Consider the following 15631-nt stretch of genomic DNA (forward strand, 5'->3'; position numbering starts at 1 on the left):
AGAAATCAATGAACAGAGTAGAGTGTATGTTAGAATTTAGCACATAACAAATATGGATGTTCATATCAGTGAGGTAAGAACAATTATTGAATAAATGGTCTTAGTCAGCTGACTTTCCCTATCTGAAAATACACATGAAAAATATTCTGGCTGGACTAAATATTTAGATATAAGGATAAAAATAACAAGTAGAAAAACTTCTAAAAATATAACATTCTAATGCTAGAGTGAGGAACACCCTTCTAAACATAATATCAGATTACCAGAAACCATAAAAAAGATGGGACAGATTTGATTACTTTTTTTAAACATAAAATTCCATGTGATAAAAAGTACTAATAAAATAGTAAAAAATAATAAAATATACAATACATGATGCTATGCTAAGTCACTTCAGTTGTGTCCGACTCTGTGTGACCCCACAGACGGCAGCCAACAGGCTCCCCCATCCCTGAGATTCTCCAGGCAAGAACACTGGAGTGGGTTGCCATTTCCTTCTCCAATGCATGAAAGTGAAAAGTGAAAGCGAAGTCGCTCAGTCGTGTTCGACTCTAGCGACCCCATGGACTGCAGCCCACCAGGCTCCTCCATCCATGGGACTCTCCAGGCAAGAGTACTGGAGTGGGGTGCCATACATGATAGCCAAAGTATAATCATATAAAACATACATATACAAATAAGTATAAATATATATACCACACATATACATTATATTATACATATATATCAAGATGCATATATCAACATAAAGTTCTCACAAGCCAAAAACAAAAAGATAATCACACTGGAAGAAAAATATACAGAAGACAAAAACAGGCTTCTTATAAATGAGAAATAATCAATGTCAAGTACTATAAGATATCCTACTTTACTGATGAGAAAGGTAATCCAAATTAAAATAAGGCAATTTTTTTACAAATCTTAAATCACATTGGCAAATGTTGACAATGCCTGCATTGATGAGGGTTCAGAGAAGGGGCATTTCTATGTGCTATTGGTAGAAACTGAGTACAGCCTTACCAGAGGGCAGGCTTTATCAGTATTTGAAATGTATACTATACTCTAATTTGGGCTTCTCCAGTGGCTCAGACAGTAAAGAATCCACCTGCAAGAGACGCAGGTTCGATCCCTGGGTCGGGAAGGTCAAAGAGAAGGGGACAGCTACCCACTCCAGTATTCTTGCCTGAAGAATTCCATGGTCGAGGAGCCTGGTGGGCTACAGTCAACGGGGTTGCAAAGAATCAGACACAACTGAGCGACTAACACTATATTACAATTTAATAATTAAAATGTCATAAAATGACATTTCCATTTTGATAATTAAAAACAAAAGGAAAGGAAGAAAGAAGCCCAGTTTAGTGTTAACTGAGTTCAACCCTCCTGTGTCATGTTCTGAACTGTCAGGTTGCACCCTGTTCAATACCCTTTCTGGCTCCTCTGCATTCTCCTCTCACTTCTCTTATCAGCTCCAGCAGGAAACCTATCTGCCACCCATTCTTTCCTGTCCTCTCTCAACAGGTAAATTGTTAAGAACTTGGCTTTCAAGCCAACTATTCTTCTCCTTCAACTCTCAGGTTTTACACCAAGATGGCTCTAGTAATTCTAGCTACCAGGCATATGCAGGCTACCGCTACACACATTCACATCCATGTTTTCAAGTCTTCTCATATTTCAGCAACATTACACAGCTGCCAACATACTAGCACCATGTTGAGAAATAGCCAGAAAAAAAATTTTAAAGCATCTCCAGGGCACTCAGTATTTCCACTTTCTACTAGTGTTTTTTGTTCAGTTCCAGGCTCCACCATTTAAAAACTCTAAGCAAGGGCTTGAAGAGTTTCCTAGAAAGCCAAGAAGACAATGTGAAGGCAGGGAAATTTATGGGTATGGCAGAAATTGTCTTTTCCTGAAAAAGACAAAGCTGATAAGATAGAAGATGGTTCTGAGTACCATATAAAACAGATAAGACACAGTGCCTGAAGAACTATGGACGGAGGTTCATAACATGGTACAGGAGGGTGTGATCATAACCATCTCCAAGAAAAAAAAAATGCAAAAAGGCAAAATGGGTTGTCTGAGGAGGCCTTACAAATAGCTGAGAAAAGAAGAGAAGCAAAAGGCAAAGGAGAAAAAGAAAGATATATCCATCTGAATGGAGAGTTCCAATGAATAGCAAGGAGAGATAAGAAAGCCTTCCTCAGCGATCAGTGCAAAGAAACAGAGGAAAACAATAGAATGGAAAAGACTAGAGATCTCTTCAAGAAAATTAGAGGTATCAGGTAAAATTGCATGCAAAGGTGGGCACAATAAAAGACAGAAACGGTATGGACCTAACAGAAGCAGAAAATATTAAGAAGAGGTGGCAAAAGTACACAGAAGAACTGTATAAAAAAGACCTTCCTGACCCAGGTAACCACGATGGTGTGATCACTCACCTAGAACCAGACATCCTGGAGTGAGCGGTCAAGTGGGCCTTAGGAAGCATCACTGCGAACAAAGCTAGTGGAGGTGATGGAATTCCAGCTGAGCTGGTTCAAATCCTAAAAGATGATGCTGTTACAGTGCTGCACTCAATATGCCAGCAAATTTGGAAAACTCAGCAGTGGCCACAGGACTGCAAAAGGTCAGTTTTCATTCCAATCCCAAAGAACGGCAGAGCCAAAGAATGCTCAAACTACCGCACAATTGCACTCATCTCACATGCTAGCAAAGTAATGATAGTACGTGAACCGAGAACTTCCAGATGTTCAAGCTGGCAGAGGAGCCAGACACCAAACTGGCAACATCTGCTGGATCATAGAAAAAGCAAGAGAATTCCAGAAAAACATCTACTTCTGCTTTATTGACTATGCCAAAGCTTTTGACTGTGTGGATCACAACAAACTGTGGAAAATTCTTAAAGAGATGGGAATACCAGACCACCTTACCTGCCTCCTGAGAAATCTGTATGCAGGTCAAGAAGCAACAGTTAGAACCGGACAGGGAACAATGGACTGGTTCCAAATCGGTAAAGGAGTACGTCAAGGCTGTATATTGTCACCCTGCTTTTTTAACTTATATGCAGAGTACATCATGCAAAATGCTGGGCTGGATGAAGCACAAGATAGAATCAAGATTGCCGGGAAAACTATCAACAACCTCAGACAGGCAGATGATACCACCACCCTTATGGCAGAAAGTGAAGAGGAACTAAAGAGCCTCTTGATGAAAATGAAAGAGGAGAGTGAAAAAGTTGGCTTAAAATTCAACATTCAGAAAACTAAGATCATGGCATCTGGCCCCATCACTTCATGGGAAATATATGGGGAAACAATGGAAACAGTGACCGACTTTTTTGGGGCTCCAAAATCAATGCAGATGGTGACTGCAGCCATGAAATTAAAATACACTTGCTCCTAGGAAGAAAAGCTATGACAAACCTAGACAGCATATTAAAAACCAGAGACATTACTTTGCCAATAAAGGTCTGTCTAGTCAAGGCTATGGTTTTTCCAGTAGTCATGTATGGATGTGAGAGTTGGACTATAAAGAAGGCTGAGTGCCAAAGAATTAATGCTTTTGAACTGTGGTGTTGGAGAAGACTCTTGAGAGTCCCTTGGACTGCAAGAAGATCCAACCTGTTCATCCTAAAGGAGACCAGTCCTGAGTGTTCATTGGAAGGACTGATGTTGAAGCTGAAATTCCAATACTTTGGCCACCTGATGCAAAGACCTGAATCATTTGAAAAGACCCTGATGCTGGGCAAGATTGAAAGGCAGAAGGAGAAGGGGATGACAGAGGATGAGATGGTTGGATGGCATCACCGACTCGATGGACGTGAGTTTGAGCAAGCTCTGAGGGTTGGTGACAGACAGGGAGGAGTGCTGCAGTCCATGGGGTCACAAAGAGGCAGACACAACTCAGTGACTGAACTGAACTGAACTATATGGAAAACTGTACGAGAACTGACAGGTCACTTTTCTTCATCTCCAGCTGGGGGCTAGGGGGGCTGTGCTTAGTCTAAGCTTTTGGCTACATTGAGCAGTCCACTTAACCCAACCATGCATTCCTGAAAAGGGCCCAGAAAGAAAGAGCAGACCACTTTCTTACACTGCTGTCATAGCGTTTATCAATCCATAGTTTTCCAGCACAGATATACACTTTAACAAAGACATGGGTAAAAAACACCAATGAAAATATATACATATTAATGCTGAATTAATCTCTTGTCGTTACCTGGTCAGTGCCTTGACCCTAAACTCGTGCTAGCATTTACAGAGTACCTACAGCATACAAGAGTACCTACTGCATATCTACATAGCCTGAATACCATACAAGAATACTAAAAGATTAGAATCCATACTCCTTACTCCCAAGAGCTTATAATTTGGTATCAGAAATAAGACAAACATGTAAAGGACGCTGAAGAACAAAGGTGACATACAAATGTGCAGATTAACTAACATAATGCAAACTGAACACCTACCTGCTAAAGAAATAAAGAATGTATATGTGCCCAGTAAAGTCTCTGCAAGAAGTGTATTTAGAACATTGCTTAGGTAGTCAATAAATGATTGTGAAGATAAGAAACACCAAGCACAAGGCATCTTTGGATAATCAATAGGGGCTCACTAAGTTCATTTTAAAATACTACCAAAATTCCAAAGTATCACAAAAGGCAGAGCTTATGACGGAATGTAGTAATATGATAAGAGGACTTCCCTGGTAGCTCACTGGCTAAGACGCTGCATTCCCAATGCAGGGGGCCCAGGTTTGATCCCTGCTCAGGGACTTGGATCCCACATGCTGCAACTGAAGATCCCACATGCCGCAACCAAGACTCGGCACAGCCAAATGAATAAATAAATAAATATTTTAAAATATATGATAAGTTAAAGTGGTTATAAATATTAAAATATTTTTCTCACTAAAATGCATACAGGACTCCCTCCTTTTCTTGTTATCACTATCTCTAACACCACCTTTGCTCAGGTTTTCTCTACCAGCATTGGGAGCTGGCTGTAACAGGACAAAAATTAGCATCATGAATACGGCCAGGCTCTACAGCACACAAAACCAACAACAAAGGCAAGGCCACACAGAAGAGACAAAATAAGGAAAAGGGAGTATAAATAATGTCCACTAGCGAACAAGAGAATTACATTCTCTAAAAGCCGCAGATCATGACTGAGGGCACATGTCTCCCTCCACAAGGCAGGAGTTTTCAGGTGAGTAAAGCACGTGGCCTTTGTCATAGCTGGTATCACAGGCACAACAATTCGTCCTGGGAGTCATGTTTCTAGGGTTTCAAATTAAATACAAACACAGTCTTTGGACCACATCAGACATTCTGGTTGTTACACTGCTTATTTTTTAACCTGATACAACCATAATAATGTGAGTTGATGCAGACTCAATCCCGTTCTCCACTTCGGGGCACCTCCGTCACTCTCAAAGTATCCCTAGGCAGTTCTGAGACACAGAATCTTCACTCAATTTCTTGTCCTTCTCATTTTAATACATTCAAAACCCCTCTGATAAAAGAGCAACTGCCAGACCTGAGACACTTTACTTCCTCTTTGGGGAAATGAAATTGATTTTCTTCATTTCCACACAAGAGGATTCCTGGGTAACAATAATGTCTCTGGTCATACCCAAAAAAAAATGTAGGCAACATTTGTTACAGTAACAGAGGCTGAAAGGTGGTGTTCCTGTGGTGGGAATAAGAATTCAGCCTGATACTGTTAGATCATGCGTTAAATAAGTATAAGGGTATCTTCTGACCAAGACAGTAAATGCTGTGGGGCCAGCCCCATCTGCCCCAACTCAGCCACACTGGATGTCAGTCAGGAACATGAGTAAGGGTGTGGAGGGGAGTTAGGGTTGGGGGTAAGGAGGCGTGCTCCACATGCTCCCTGGCTTATACCCACCATATCCCTTCCCTTCTCTTGTCACACCTAACCAAACAAACCAATCACTTTCTGCCCTTGATCTCTTGAGTTAGGGTGATATATGAAGGGCGATTTCCAAGGGGAAAAGCACAACAGAAAAAAACAACAACAGAATTTCAGGGGTCTTTAACCGCTTTTCCCAACTCCTCAATTCATCATTCATCCTGGTTTTACAGAATTTCAGAAAGAAAGCTTTAAAGATGGCTTATACCTAAAGTAAGAATATGAAACGTTAGAATAGTTTATCAATACTTTTTAAAAAACAAACTTACATGGAGCTAAAATATGTAACAACAATAATACTTAAGGTGCTCTGGTTGAAGGAAGGGTGTGAGTCTAGAGCCCCACCAGCTCAGCTTCCTTTGCCCCAAACACAACCCCACTTAGAAACACCTGCTCTGTCAAATCCCACTGATATTCACTGACCTAGAAAAAGAACAAAGATATTCAGAACATACTCAATGGTGTCCAAAAATCTCCTGGCCCTGAGGACTGCCAGGGAAGCCTCCAAAAATATCTCTCCTGGCTTTTGTGGAAAGAATGCACCCACTAACAATAGCTCTGCTTTCAAGGTATAGAACGGAATTTAAAAAGCATTTCCACATCTCAGTGTCCCTTCTTATCCATTTACAGGTCTACTACATAAACATGGTACAAAACAGTTTCACAGTACACTATAAATATTAAGATGTTTAATTTTCCAGTTTCCCTAAGTGTTTTAGTTGGAATGCATTTGGTAGCTGATACCCTGAAAAACTTTTCTTCTGTGAGACAGAAAACAAAATCTGTTTCTCAACATTCGTATCTCTTTAGACAAACGTCAATATCATTTATAAGCCATGAGAACTACCTGCAGACACGGGCTGGAAAATATAACTTTTGCCAGGAACGACACAAATACTGCGAATGATCAATCACTCTGATCCAGTCAAGTTCATCCATTGACACTTCAATGAAGTATGAATAAGACCTATGAATCAAAAGGAAAAAGGCAGAAAAAAAAGAATATTAAAATAACAAGTGGTATTTTAATAAAATGTTAAAAGGTACAAAAAATACACTACTCATGAATTAGGTTTTCTGAACGATGACCAAATCCTGATGATGAAATTTGTATAGATCCCCCTAATACAGCATTTACAATATGTATTGAAGTTATCTCTTTGCATGTCTGTCTGCCTTATTAGGTCTCAAGCTGCTTAAGAACATGTTGCTTAGTCACTAAGTCATGCCCAACTCTTTTGTGACTCATGGACTGTAGCTCACCAGGCTCCTCTGTCCATAGGATTTCCCAGGCAAGAATACTGGAGTGGGTTGCCATTTCCCTCTTCAGAGGATCTTCCTGACAAAGGGACTGAACCTGAGTCTCCTGCATCGCAGGCAGATTCTCTATCGCTGAGCCACCAGGGAAAGTCTCAAGTTGCTTAAGAACATGTACCATGCCATATTTATCTGCATATATTCAGGGTCTAGCATGGAGCTTGGCATGTTATCAGGTATAGAAGACATAACAGGACCAGGATGCCCTGCACACACCATATTAGCAGATTATTAAAGCCATGACAGAGAGAGGACAGAAAATAGAGAAGGGTGCTTTCTCCTTCTGCCTTCATCGGCCTGGGTGCTCAGCCCTACTCTCTCAGGAGGAAAGGCAACTCTGAATATTTCCTCACGGAGGCCAGCTTATCTCCTGATCCCTCCCACACACAAACGCAGCCTGAAGAACAATAAATGACATGGGTGAAGAGATATTACGTGTTTCTTTTCCATACAACTTAAAATTTGGCAGCTAATAATCTGCCAGTAATGAAAACAGCCTATCATCCTCCCCTGGTCAGCTACCCTGGACCATTACATGCTGGTCCCATCCTGAACAAATCTATATTCCCCTGTCATAAGCCAAATTTAAATTTGAGATGCAGTTATTACTTGTACTGTAATATCAACAGGAACAATCTCAGAAGATTTAGGTGACCATAAATGTCAGCCTGCAACCAACAGTTGTGACCAGAAAAGGTCAGCTTATTTTGTGTCATCCCCTCATTTTCTGCTGTCCCCTCACTCCCATTCATTTTATCGCTCAGTCTCAAACTGGTTATAACCTTTTATTGAACCTCTCTGGGTTATCAGCAATGTAGGATATAATTTTACAACACATGTCAGAATCTTTTTGGCTTAAGATTCTGAATTTTTCACCTTTGCTTAGAATGATAACAACTTCTGTGAGATAACAACTGGTACATGGTAAAGTTAAGTCCCCTGTGAATGTAACGCACATAGTAAAACAAAGTCGCCTATAAATATTTAACATCTTGGAAATGATGGTAACTACTTTCAAATGTGCTAGCCTTTTTCTTTTATTATTTTTATACTAATTTCATCATTAATTAAATGAATGAATATATGTAAAACTTCTAGAACACTGCCTACTACTATTATTAATCAGAGACTCATGGAAATAATACATGAATGTGTTCCATTTTGCCAAACAAACATATTATATCCAATAAGATACATATCAGGAAATATATTCTTAATATAAAGGGAACAGACAACCAAGAGATAACCTCCAACATCCACACACATGGGAAATGCTGGCTCTCCCTTCATAAAGCTTCCCTCACACTTGGTTCAAATGGCCTGAAAGCCCAGTGTGGTGGTCAGTGGTGCTAACAAGAAAAATGAATTAACCAGCAAGATCTGCAGGGTTTCATCATCCTTACTATTAAGCCCTTCTTGCCTAGACGTAAAAAACACAAGCAGGGCCTCAGAGACTGCACACCAGTATCCAGGTATGTAGGGTCTAGGTTAAAGGTAAGCAGTAATGAGGGAGACCATTCAGTTCTTAGTCACCCTACTGCTCTGGTATTTCTGCCATCATGGCTGAACCCAGACACCACAGTGGGTGAAAATCAGAGTGGCTAGAAAGAAAGGTCAACTTTTGAAACTGGTGGGTTTCTAGGCTGGACCCCACCAAATCTTTTTCACAGTTTTGTTTTGATAATGATATTTATCCACACTAAAAGACAATTTTTTCTTTATCCATAGTATAAAATAGATTTTTAAAGTTTTTATAATATCTAAAAGTAATCAACCAAGTAAATAAATAGTGGTAACCCAAATGGTAGAAAATACCAAACAATCATTAAAAGTAACATTTTACATGGATAAACAAGGACCTACTGTATAGCACAGGGAATTATATTCAATATCCTATGATAAACCATAATGGAAAAGAATATAAAAAAATGTGTGTGTGTGTGTGTGTATATATATATATAAAACTGAATCACTGTGCTGTACAGCAGAAATTAAAAACAATATTGTAAATAAACTATACTTCAATAAAATTTTGTATTTATTTTGGCTGCGCTGGATCTTAGCTGCAGCAAACAGGGTCTTCAATCTCTGTTGCAGCATGTAGGATCTTCAGTGTGGCATGTCAACTCATAGTGGCAACATGTGGGATCTAGTTCCCTGACCAGAGATTGAACCCAGGTCCCCTGCATTGGGAGCTCAGAGTCCTAGCCACTGGAAAACCAGGGAAGTCCCTAAAAAAAATTTTTTTTAAGTAACATTTTTTTATTTTCTAATAAGACTAAATTTATTCAATACCCTAGTAAAAGTTTTGATTATAAGTATCCAACAGTATAAAAAGTACAAAACAGACTTGTAGATTTCTAATATATTAATACAAAGTGCATGACTACATACAGTACATCCTACAGGCAAAGAGAGGTGGAAGGGGGAAAGAAGACTGTGGTTGAGGTCTAGTAATAAATAAATAAATATAGAAGTAGAGATGATCCATATTATAGTATATTCTACCACCAATACTGCAGCCAAAATGTACAAAACAAAATTTCAAAATAACTCAGGAGGAAGATGATAATGGCTGGGGTTCTTGTAATACACCTCAAAGTCTGCGGGAGCACTGAGCCTACTCACTGTGTAGTCTGTGCATACGGTGGCTTGTAGTTTTTTCCCAAAGGAAGAAATAGAAAACTTTAAGTTTTGATTAAGAACTATAAAACTATAGGGTGCCCATAAAAAGTGGCTCACTCTCTTGTTATGTATACTATCCAATCTTTAAAATCCAGTTTTAAAAATAAGTACTGAGTCATGTTTTACCAGGGAGGCAAACGATGCTTCCTCGTTATGAAAACAGGTGATATATTTTTCCTGTACTTTTAGAAAAGAGGCAATAGATAGTACTTTGGTTTGGGTTCAAGTAAAAGGCTTTTAATGAAGGTTTCAGAATGGAAGAGCTCCACATTTAGGATGTATCATCTAACACCTCAATGTTCAGAAAGCCTGACTAAAAGAAGCCAAACCAAAACCAACCCACTTAGCATTCACACACACCTCTTTTCTTTTAGTAGAATTTTACTTTAATATAGAATGAAAAAAAAAAACCCAAAATCCCAAAACCCTAACAGGTTAAAACAAGTCAAACAACCATTCTACACAGATAAAACCTTCACAAAGGTCAACTGAAGTAATCCAGAGCTAAAACTGAATTGTGCAGATTTTCAGTGAAGTCACCAGTCACGTAACATAAACAAATTATTTACACGCTTGCAAGCCCTCTAAGAAACGTGCCCCAAGAAGCATTAACCTTTGTTTTTCTCGTGTGCCATCCAAAGACTTGCACGTTGTTATTTTTCAGATAATATAACATTTTTAATAGAGAATGTTCTCTACCAAGTGGTAATGCTTTGGTACTATTCATGTAGGATTGCTTATCCTAAAGACTTGACATTTCCCCAAGAGGAACTTTGATTCTGCTTTAAGTTTTGATTCTGCTTTTTAAGTTTCATATAAATTAAAATCTGTATCAAATACCAATATGGAGGGAGGTGACACAGGATGCAACATATACAGTCAAGTTACCTCTGCATATTAGAAATTACTCCTTCAAGATACTTGCACCAGAGAGCTGTCTGTCCTGCTTAATATTCAGTAGTACAGGTTTGAATCACCAGAACCTTGGCAAGACCTTAATATTTCAGTTATTAACCACCACCTCTAGGGGCAAGTCCATGTTTACTGAGTTATGACAAATTTATTATAATGAAGGAAAACAAGTGTAGCCAGCCATCTTAAAAAATGCCCCAACCAGTGCTTCTCAAAATAGAAAGACTAAAACTACATACGTTTATCATACAACAAATCCCATCTCTGTCCCCTGAAAATTCCCCTAATTTCATTCATTAGAAGGGGATTTTTAAAAAAGACTTAAAGAGCACTTTACAGCAGCATTCAGCTTTCCTATGAAATACTCAGCATCTTAAATATTATGTACACTTCTTTTTTATCTCGTAGTAAGCTTCACTGGCTTCAGAGTTTGTGGAACTGGAGGAAAAATAACCCATTCGAAACTATTCTACAAATCCATCTTTTGGCAGAATAGCAGGTATCCAAATTAAAAATAGGAGGGTCATTTTGTTGCTTTGTTTTCCAAAATTTAAATCGTTTTTGCTCCCCTTCTACATAAAGCTTAGTCACCACTCCTGAGTGGAGACAGGCAGAGGCTCTGGCCCCTGCTCCTCCTGCTTCTCAGCAGCTGCTTTCTTATTGCTGCAGCAAGGCTTGAATAGATGTGTGTCGATGAGGACTTCCCCAAAGCGGCCTTTATAGATAATGCCACAGCATATTTTCTGTCTTTTCCAGTATGTGAGATCTAAAAAGGAAAACACTGGCGTTCTGTTGGAGCCAGAAGCCATCTCTGTATCTGAGCCATCATCTGACTGGTTACTGTAACAGGGAGACTGAGCTGGAGAGGCACTTGAGGTTGTACTGTGAGCATCAGAATTGTGGCGCTTAAATTCCTTCTGCAGTTTACTGATCTGGTTACTTTTTATCCTGTTTCCAGATAGAGTTTTCACTTTCTTTGGTTTCAGTGTAGTCTTTAGACTGGGTCCTGCCCTTGCATCTACCACATGATTCCAGTTTTTTTTTGATCCTGCTGGCAATTTCTTCCATCTTTTCACAAGCAGGACACAGGCATTACAGATATCTCCTGAACGAGTCTCATGTAACCCAAAACAGCTCTGGAAATCCTTTTCATAGCGTTTACTGTCAGTGAATCGAGAACTGGAGGATTTAGCTCTGCAAATACAGCAGCCCTCTATACTTCGGTACATCTTTGGCTTGTGAAGACCAAACATCTTTTCTTCTGGGCAACAGCCTTCCAAAAGCAGCCGTTCCACGCGCAATAACGTTCCCGAGGGGCACAGTGCATGCCAAGTGAATCCCCCCTTCAATCGCTCCCTCCTCCTCAACTGCCTTGTCTAAAAAGATCTAAGTAACATTTTAAAAGCATAGAATATTCACAATGTTTTTATTAAAAAGCAAAGTTAATTTTTGTATATCTGATCTTTATTTTATAAAACTATGTGTGGTTTTACAGGTTTCTGTTTTGTCTGTGCTTATGTGTGTTTATATCACTATGCATAAAAAAAATGCTAGTTAGACTAGTACAAAGATTAATAATAGGCAGTGAGATTGCTAGTAATTTTTATTTTCTTTGTGCTTTTCTGTATTTTCTATGTTTTCCACAATAAACACGTGTTCATTACTTTCATATGCAGAAAAGAAACAAAAAATGTTGTTTTAAAGAAATGTACTTAATTCTTTCCCTAAAACTAAACTTCAAGAGAAACAGTAAAATGATGACAAGGATATAAAACATCAGTTTGTAAAACCAAAGCTGATGACCACAAAATTAGGCCATCTCAGTCAAACATGTCAGTATCTCTCCAAGTCATGCTAATGACTCACCGGCTATCTCGGTCCCACAGGAGGATCCGTATATGATTGATAATGGACGGCTGACCTAGCTTAATCTCAATGCCAGAACGACAGTCATCATCAATTGGGTGCCTAGAAAATCCATGATCCAAATCATAATTCTGAGTGTCACCATCTAATAAGGCAGACTTCAGCTCCCCTTTCACAACCTGGGCTCCATACTTCATAGTTGCAATGTTTTCTTCTGGTACTAAGTGAAAAATAGAAAAAGCAAGGTTAACAGTTACTTATCAAATTTTCCTTTTTGGGGGGGAAAGATTAAAATTCTAGATGATTCGAGTATATGCATTTAATGAGAGAGAGGAGATATGGAATGTCTGTGAGGTGTAAGATACCATCACAGTTGAAATGTAATGACACCACTGTAGCCACTAAGTGCCTGGGACTAGTTATGACTAAGAAAAAGTGGTAAATACTAGGAAAAATTATGTTCTAGGACAAACAAATCAGCTCTGCTGAATTCATTCTATTAGAAGCTTTAATATCTACTTGACAAAAATAGCATGTGAAATGACCTATACCTGCCACCTGGGCTGAGCACAAAATATAAAAGCAGATAGGTCCAATTTCTGACAAAACAGAGAAAATTTCCAATACAGCAGAGCTGTTGGTCATACAAGGACGTGCTGAATCAATTATTTAAAAAACAAGAATATGTTTAAAAGAAGATACACTTGTAAAAATAAAAATTCAGTCTGTCATCAAAATTAATATTATGATTATAACTAACCCTCCTCTTCCCCTCTCCAACACTAGATGAACTAAGAGTCAATTGTTCCTAAGACTCTGAAGTTCTCTATGCGAATTTTGCTTCACAGATCTGGAAACTTGTCTTCCAGGTACTAACATTCTAATACTGACACTCTCTCCATGGAGTCATAATAGGCAACATAAAATAGATGTTAAGATCTTGAGCTTTGAAGTCAGGGTTTAAATAATGCTGCCACCTTTAACCACATGTGTCACTTTGGGGAAGTTACATTCTCTGAACTTCGGTTTCTCAATAGGGCATCATCTATTCCACAGGTGTTCTGGTTTAAGAATTAAATGAAAAGAGCTTTGCAAAGCACAGACTAAACTCTAAAAATCTGCCAATATTTTTACAAAACTGCCATTATTTTTACAAAACATGTGTAAAAAAGCACATAATAAGAGCACTGGCCAAGTTTACAGATGGTATAAATAAATGATGAATTCTCACAGAATATACATATCTGACTAGGTAAAAGTATGAGCTATAATTAGGCTCTCAGGGAAAAGGAGCAATTTATCATTGCAGATTTCTAGGAAAATGCAGATTTAAAAACTTTTTTTTTCAAATGAAGACAGGTAAAGAGAGTGGCTCCAGCTGATAAAAAATGCAGCTGAAAAATAGGGTTTGGGTTAAATTTAGTTAACCTGCAAAAGACTAAGGCAACTCAGAAACCAAACCAAATGAAAATAAAACCTAGTCATGATCAACTTCTTACCACCAGAGGCTTATGTGCTCAGTTTCAGTTTGTTGTTGTTCAGTCGCCCAGTTGTGTCTGACTCTCTGTGACCCCATGGACTGCAGCATGCCAGGCCTCCCTGTCCCTCACCATGAGTTTGCCCAAGTTCATGTTCATTGCATCGGTGCTGCCATCCAGCCATCTCATCCTCTAATGCCCTCTTCTCCTTCTGTCCTCAATCTTTCCCAGCATCAGGGACTGTTCCAAGGAGTCATCTGTTTGCATCAGATGACCAAAATACCGGAGCTTCAGCATCAGTCTTTCCAGTGAATATTCAGGGTTGAGCTCCCTTAGTATTGACTGGTTTGATCTCCCTGTCCAAGAGACAGTTTCAGTTTATAACTTACTAAATTCTATTAGTGGAGGACAGAGGAGCCTGGTATGCTGCAATCCATGGGGTCACAAAGAGTTGGACACAACTTAATGACTGAACAACAAAAACGTTCTATTAGCTCATGGAAATCACACATAGTGTTCACATTTATTTTTTGTTATCTAACAAATGTTATCAATTCCTTTGACCTAGTTCTCATAGTAATCCTTTGAGTGTAGGACTCCTATTACATTCATTTCGCAGATGGGGAAGTGGAGACAGAGAAGGGTTAGGTGGACTTTGTTGCCCAAGGCTATACAGTTAGCAAGGAGCAGAGGTGTTATTAGAACACAGGTGGTCTGTTACCAGGGCCCCTGCCCTGCTACTACCATCATAAAGGGTTTCTCATGGGAAGACCATATTTTCCCCCCTTACTAGCTCCTCCTTCTAAGGTTACTTAAGTCCCAAAAGAAAGAACAGTCTGATAAAACTTTGTTGTTGTTGTTGTTTTTAAGTTGGACTTAAAATGAGAAAATCTAAGTTTGAGACTCAGGCTCTACCACTTATTATCCTTGATGAGGTCTCTTAGTCTCTCTGAATCTGTTTTCTCATCTAAAACCAATAGTAATTTTACCCAACCCACCCACAGAGCTAAAAATTATACTGCAAATATATACTAAGGTACTACATAAATATAAGCATTTAATTAGTCAAAAAACATTTACTAAGGACCCATTCTGTACCATTGAGGCACTGGGGGTCCCTCAGTGAACCAAACAGAGAGAAGTTGAGGCCTCCAATCTTGAGATAAAGCATTTTATAAAGCAAGCAAAAAAAAGGCTTCAAATTTGTGATTTTCAGGTTATCAGTGATGTGTCATTACTTGGTAAAAACAAACTTTTGTTCCCTTACTGCTGGGTACAGAATGTGGATGTTCAAAGTCTGCTGCGGCTGACCACTGGAAGCATATCCTCCAGCTCTGACACCACTAGTCAAGACCAAGACAAAGAAGGGTCACTCAAGCTTTCAGATGTAGAGCCTGCTGCTATCCTTTGATTTTCTCTAAACATAAGCTTTTTCACTTC

At 39.0% G+C, this 15631-nt stretch overlaps 2 protein-coding genes across 7 annotated transcripts in view; both read right to left on the minus strand.

The window, feature by feature from the left end:
* Positions 1-15631, minus strand: part of BTBD9 (BTB domain containing 9) — a 412965-nt gene that overhangs the window by 349470 nt on the left and 47864 nt on the right. For all 6 annotated transcript variants that reach the window (XM_061399067.1, XM_061399064.1, XM_061399065.1 and 3 more), the window contains exons 5-6: positions 12714-12933; positions 6781-6900 (exon numbers count right to left, since the gene is read on the minus strand). In XM_061399067.1, the coding sequence (XP_061255051.1) occupies positions 6781-6900; positions 12714-12933 (340 nt within the window). The remainder of the gene's footprint in view (positions 1-6780; positions 6901-12713; positions 12934-15631) is intronic.
* LOC133236850 (SIN3-HDAC complex-associated factor-like) lies at positions 9508-12673 on the minus strand. The gene has a single exon (XM_061399071.1). It carries the CDS (start codon positions 12098-12100, stop codon positions 11435-11437), a length of 666 nt encoding a protein of 221 aa, XP_061255055.1. The 5' UTR covers positions 12101-12673; the 3' UTR covers positions 9508-11434.

The sequence above is a fragment of the Bos javanicus genome, chromosome 23 (assembly GCF_032452875.1).
Source record: "Bos javanicus breed banteng chromosome 23, ARS-OSU_banteng_1.0, whole genome shotgun sequence".
Lineage (NCBI taxonomy): Eukaryota > Metazoa > Chordata > Mammalia > Artiodactyla > Bovidae > Bos > Bos javanicus.

Excerpts from the sequence above, each read along its gene's own strand:
- LOC133236850 (XM_061399071.1), bottom strand. The coding sequence starts at position 12,100 with ATGTTTGGTCTTCACAAGCCAAAGATGTACCGAAGTATAGAGGGCTGC.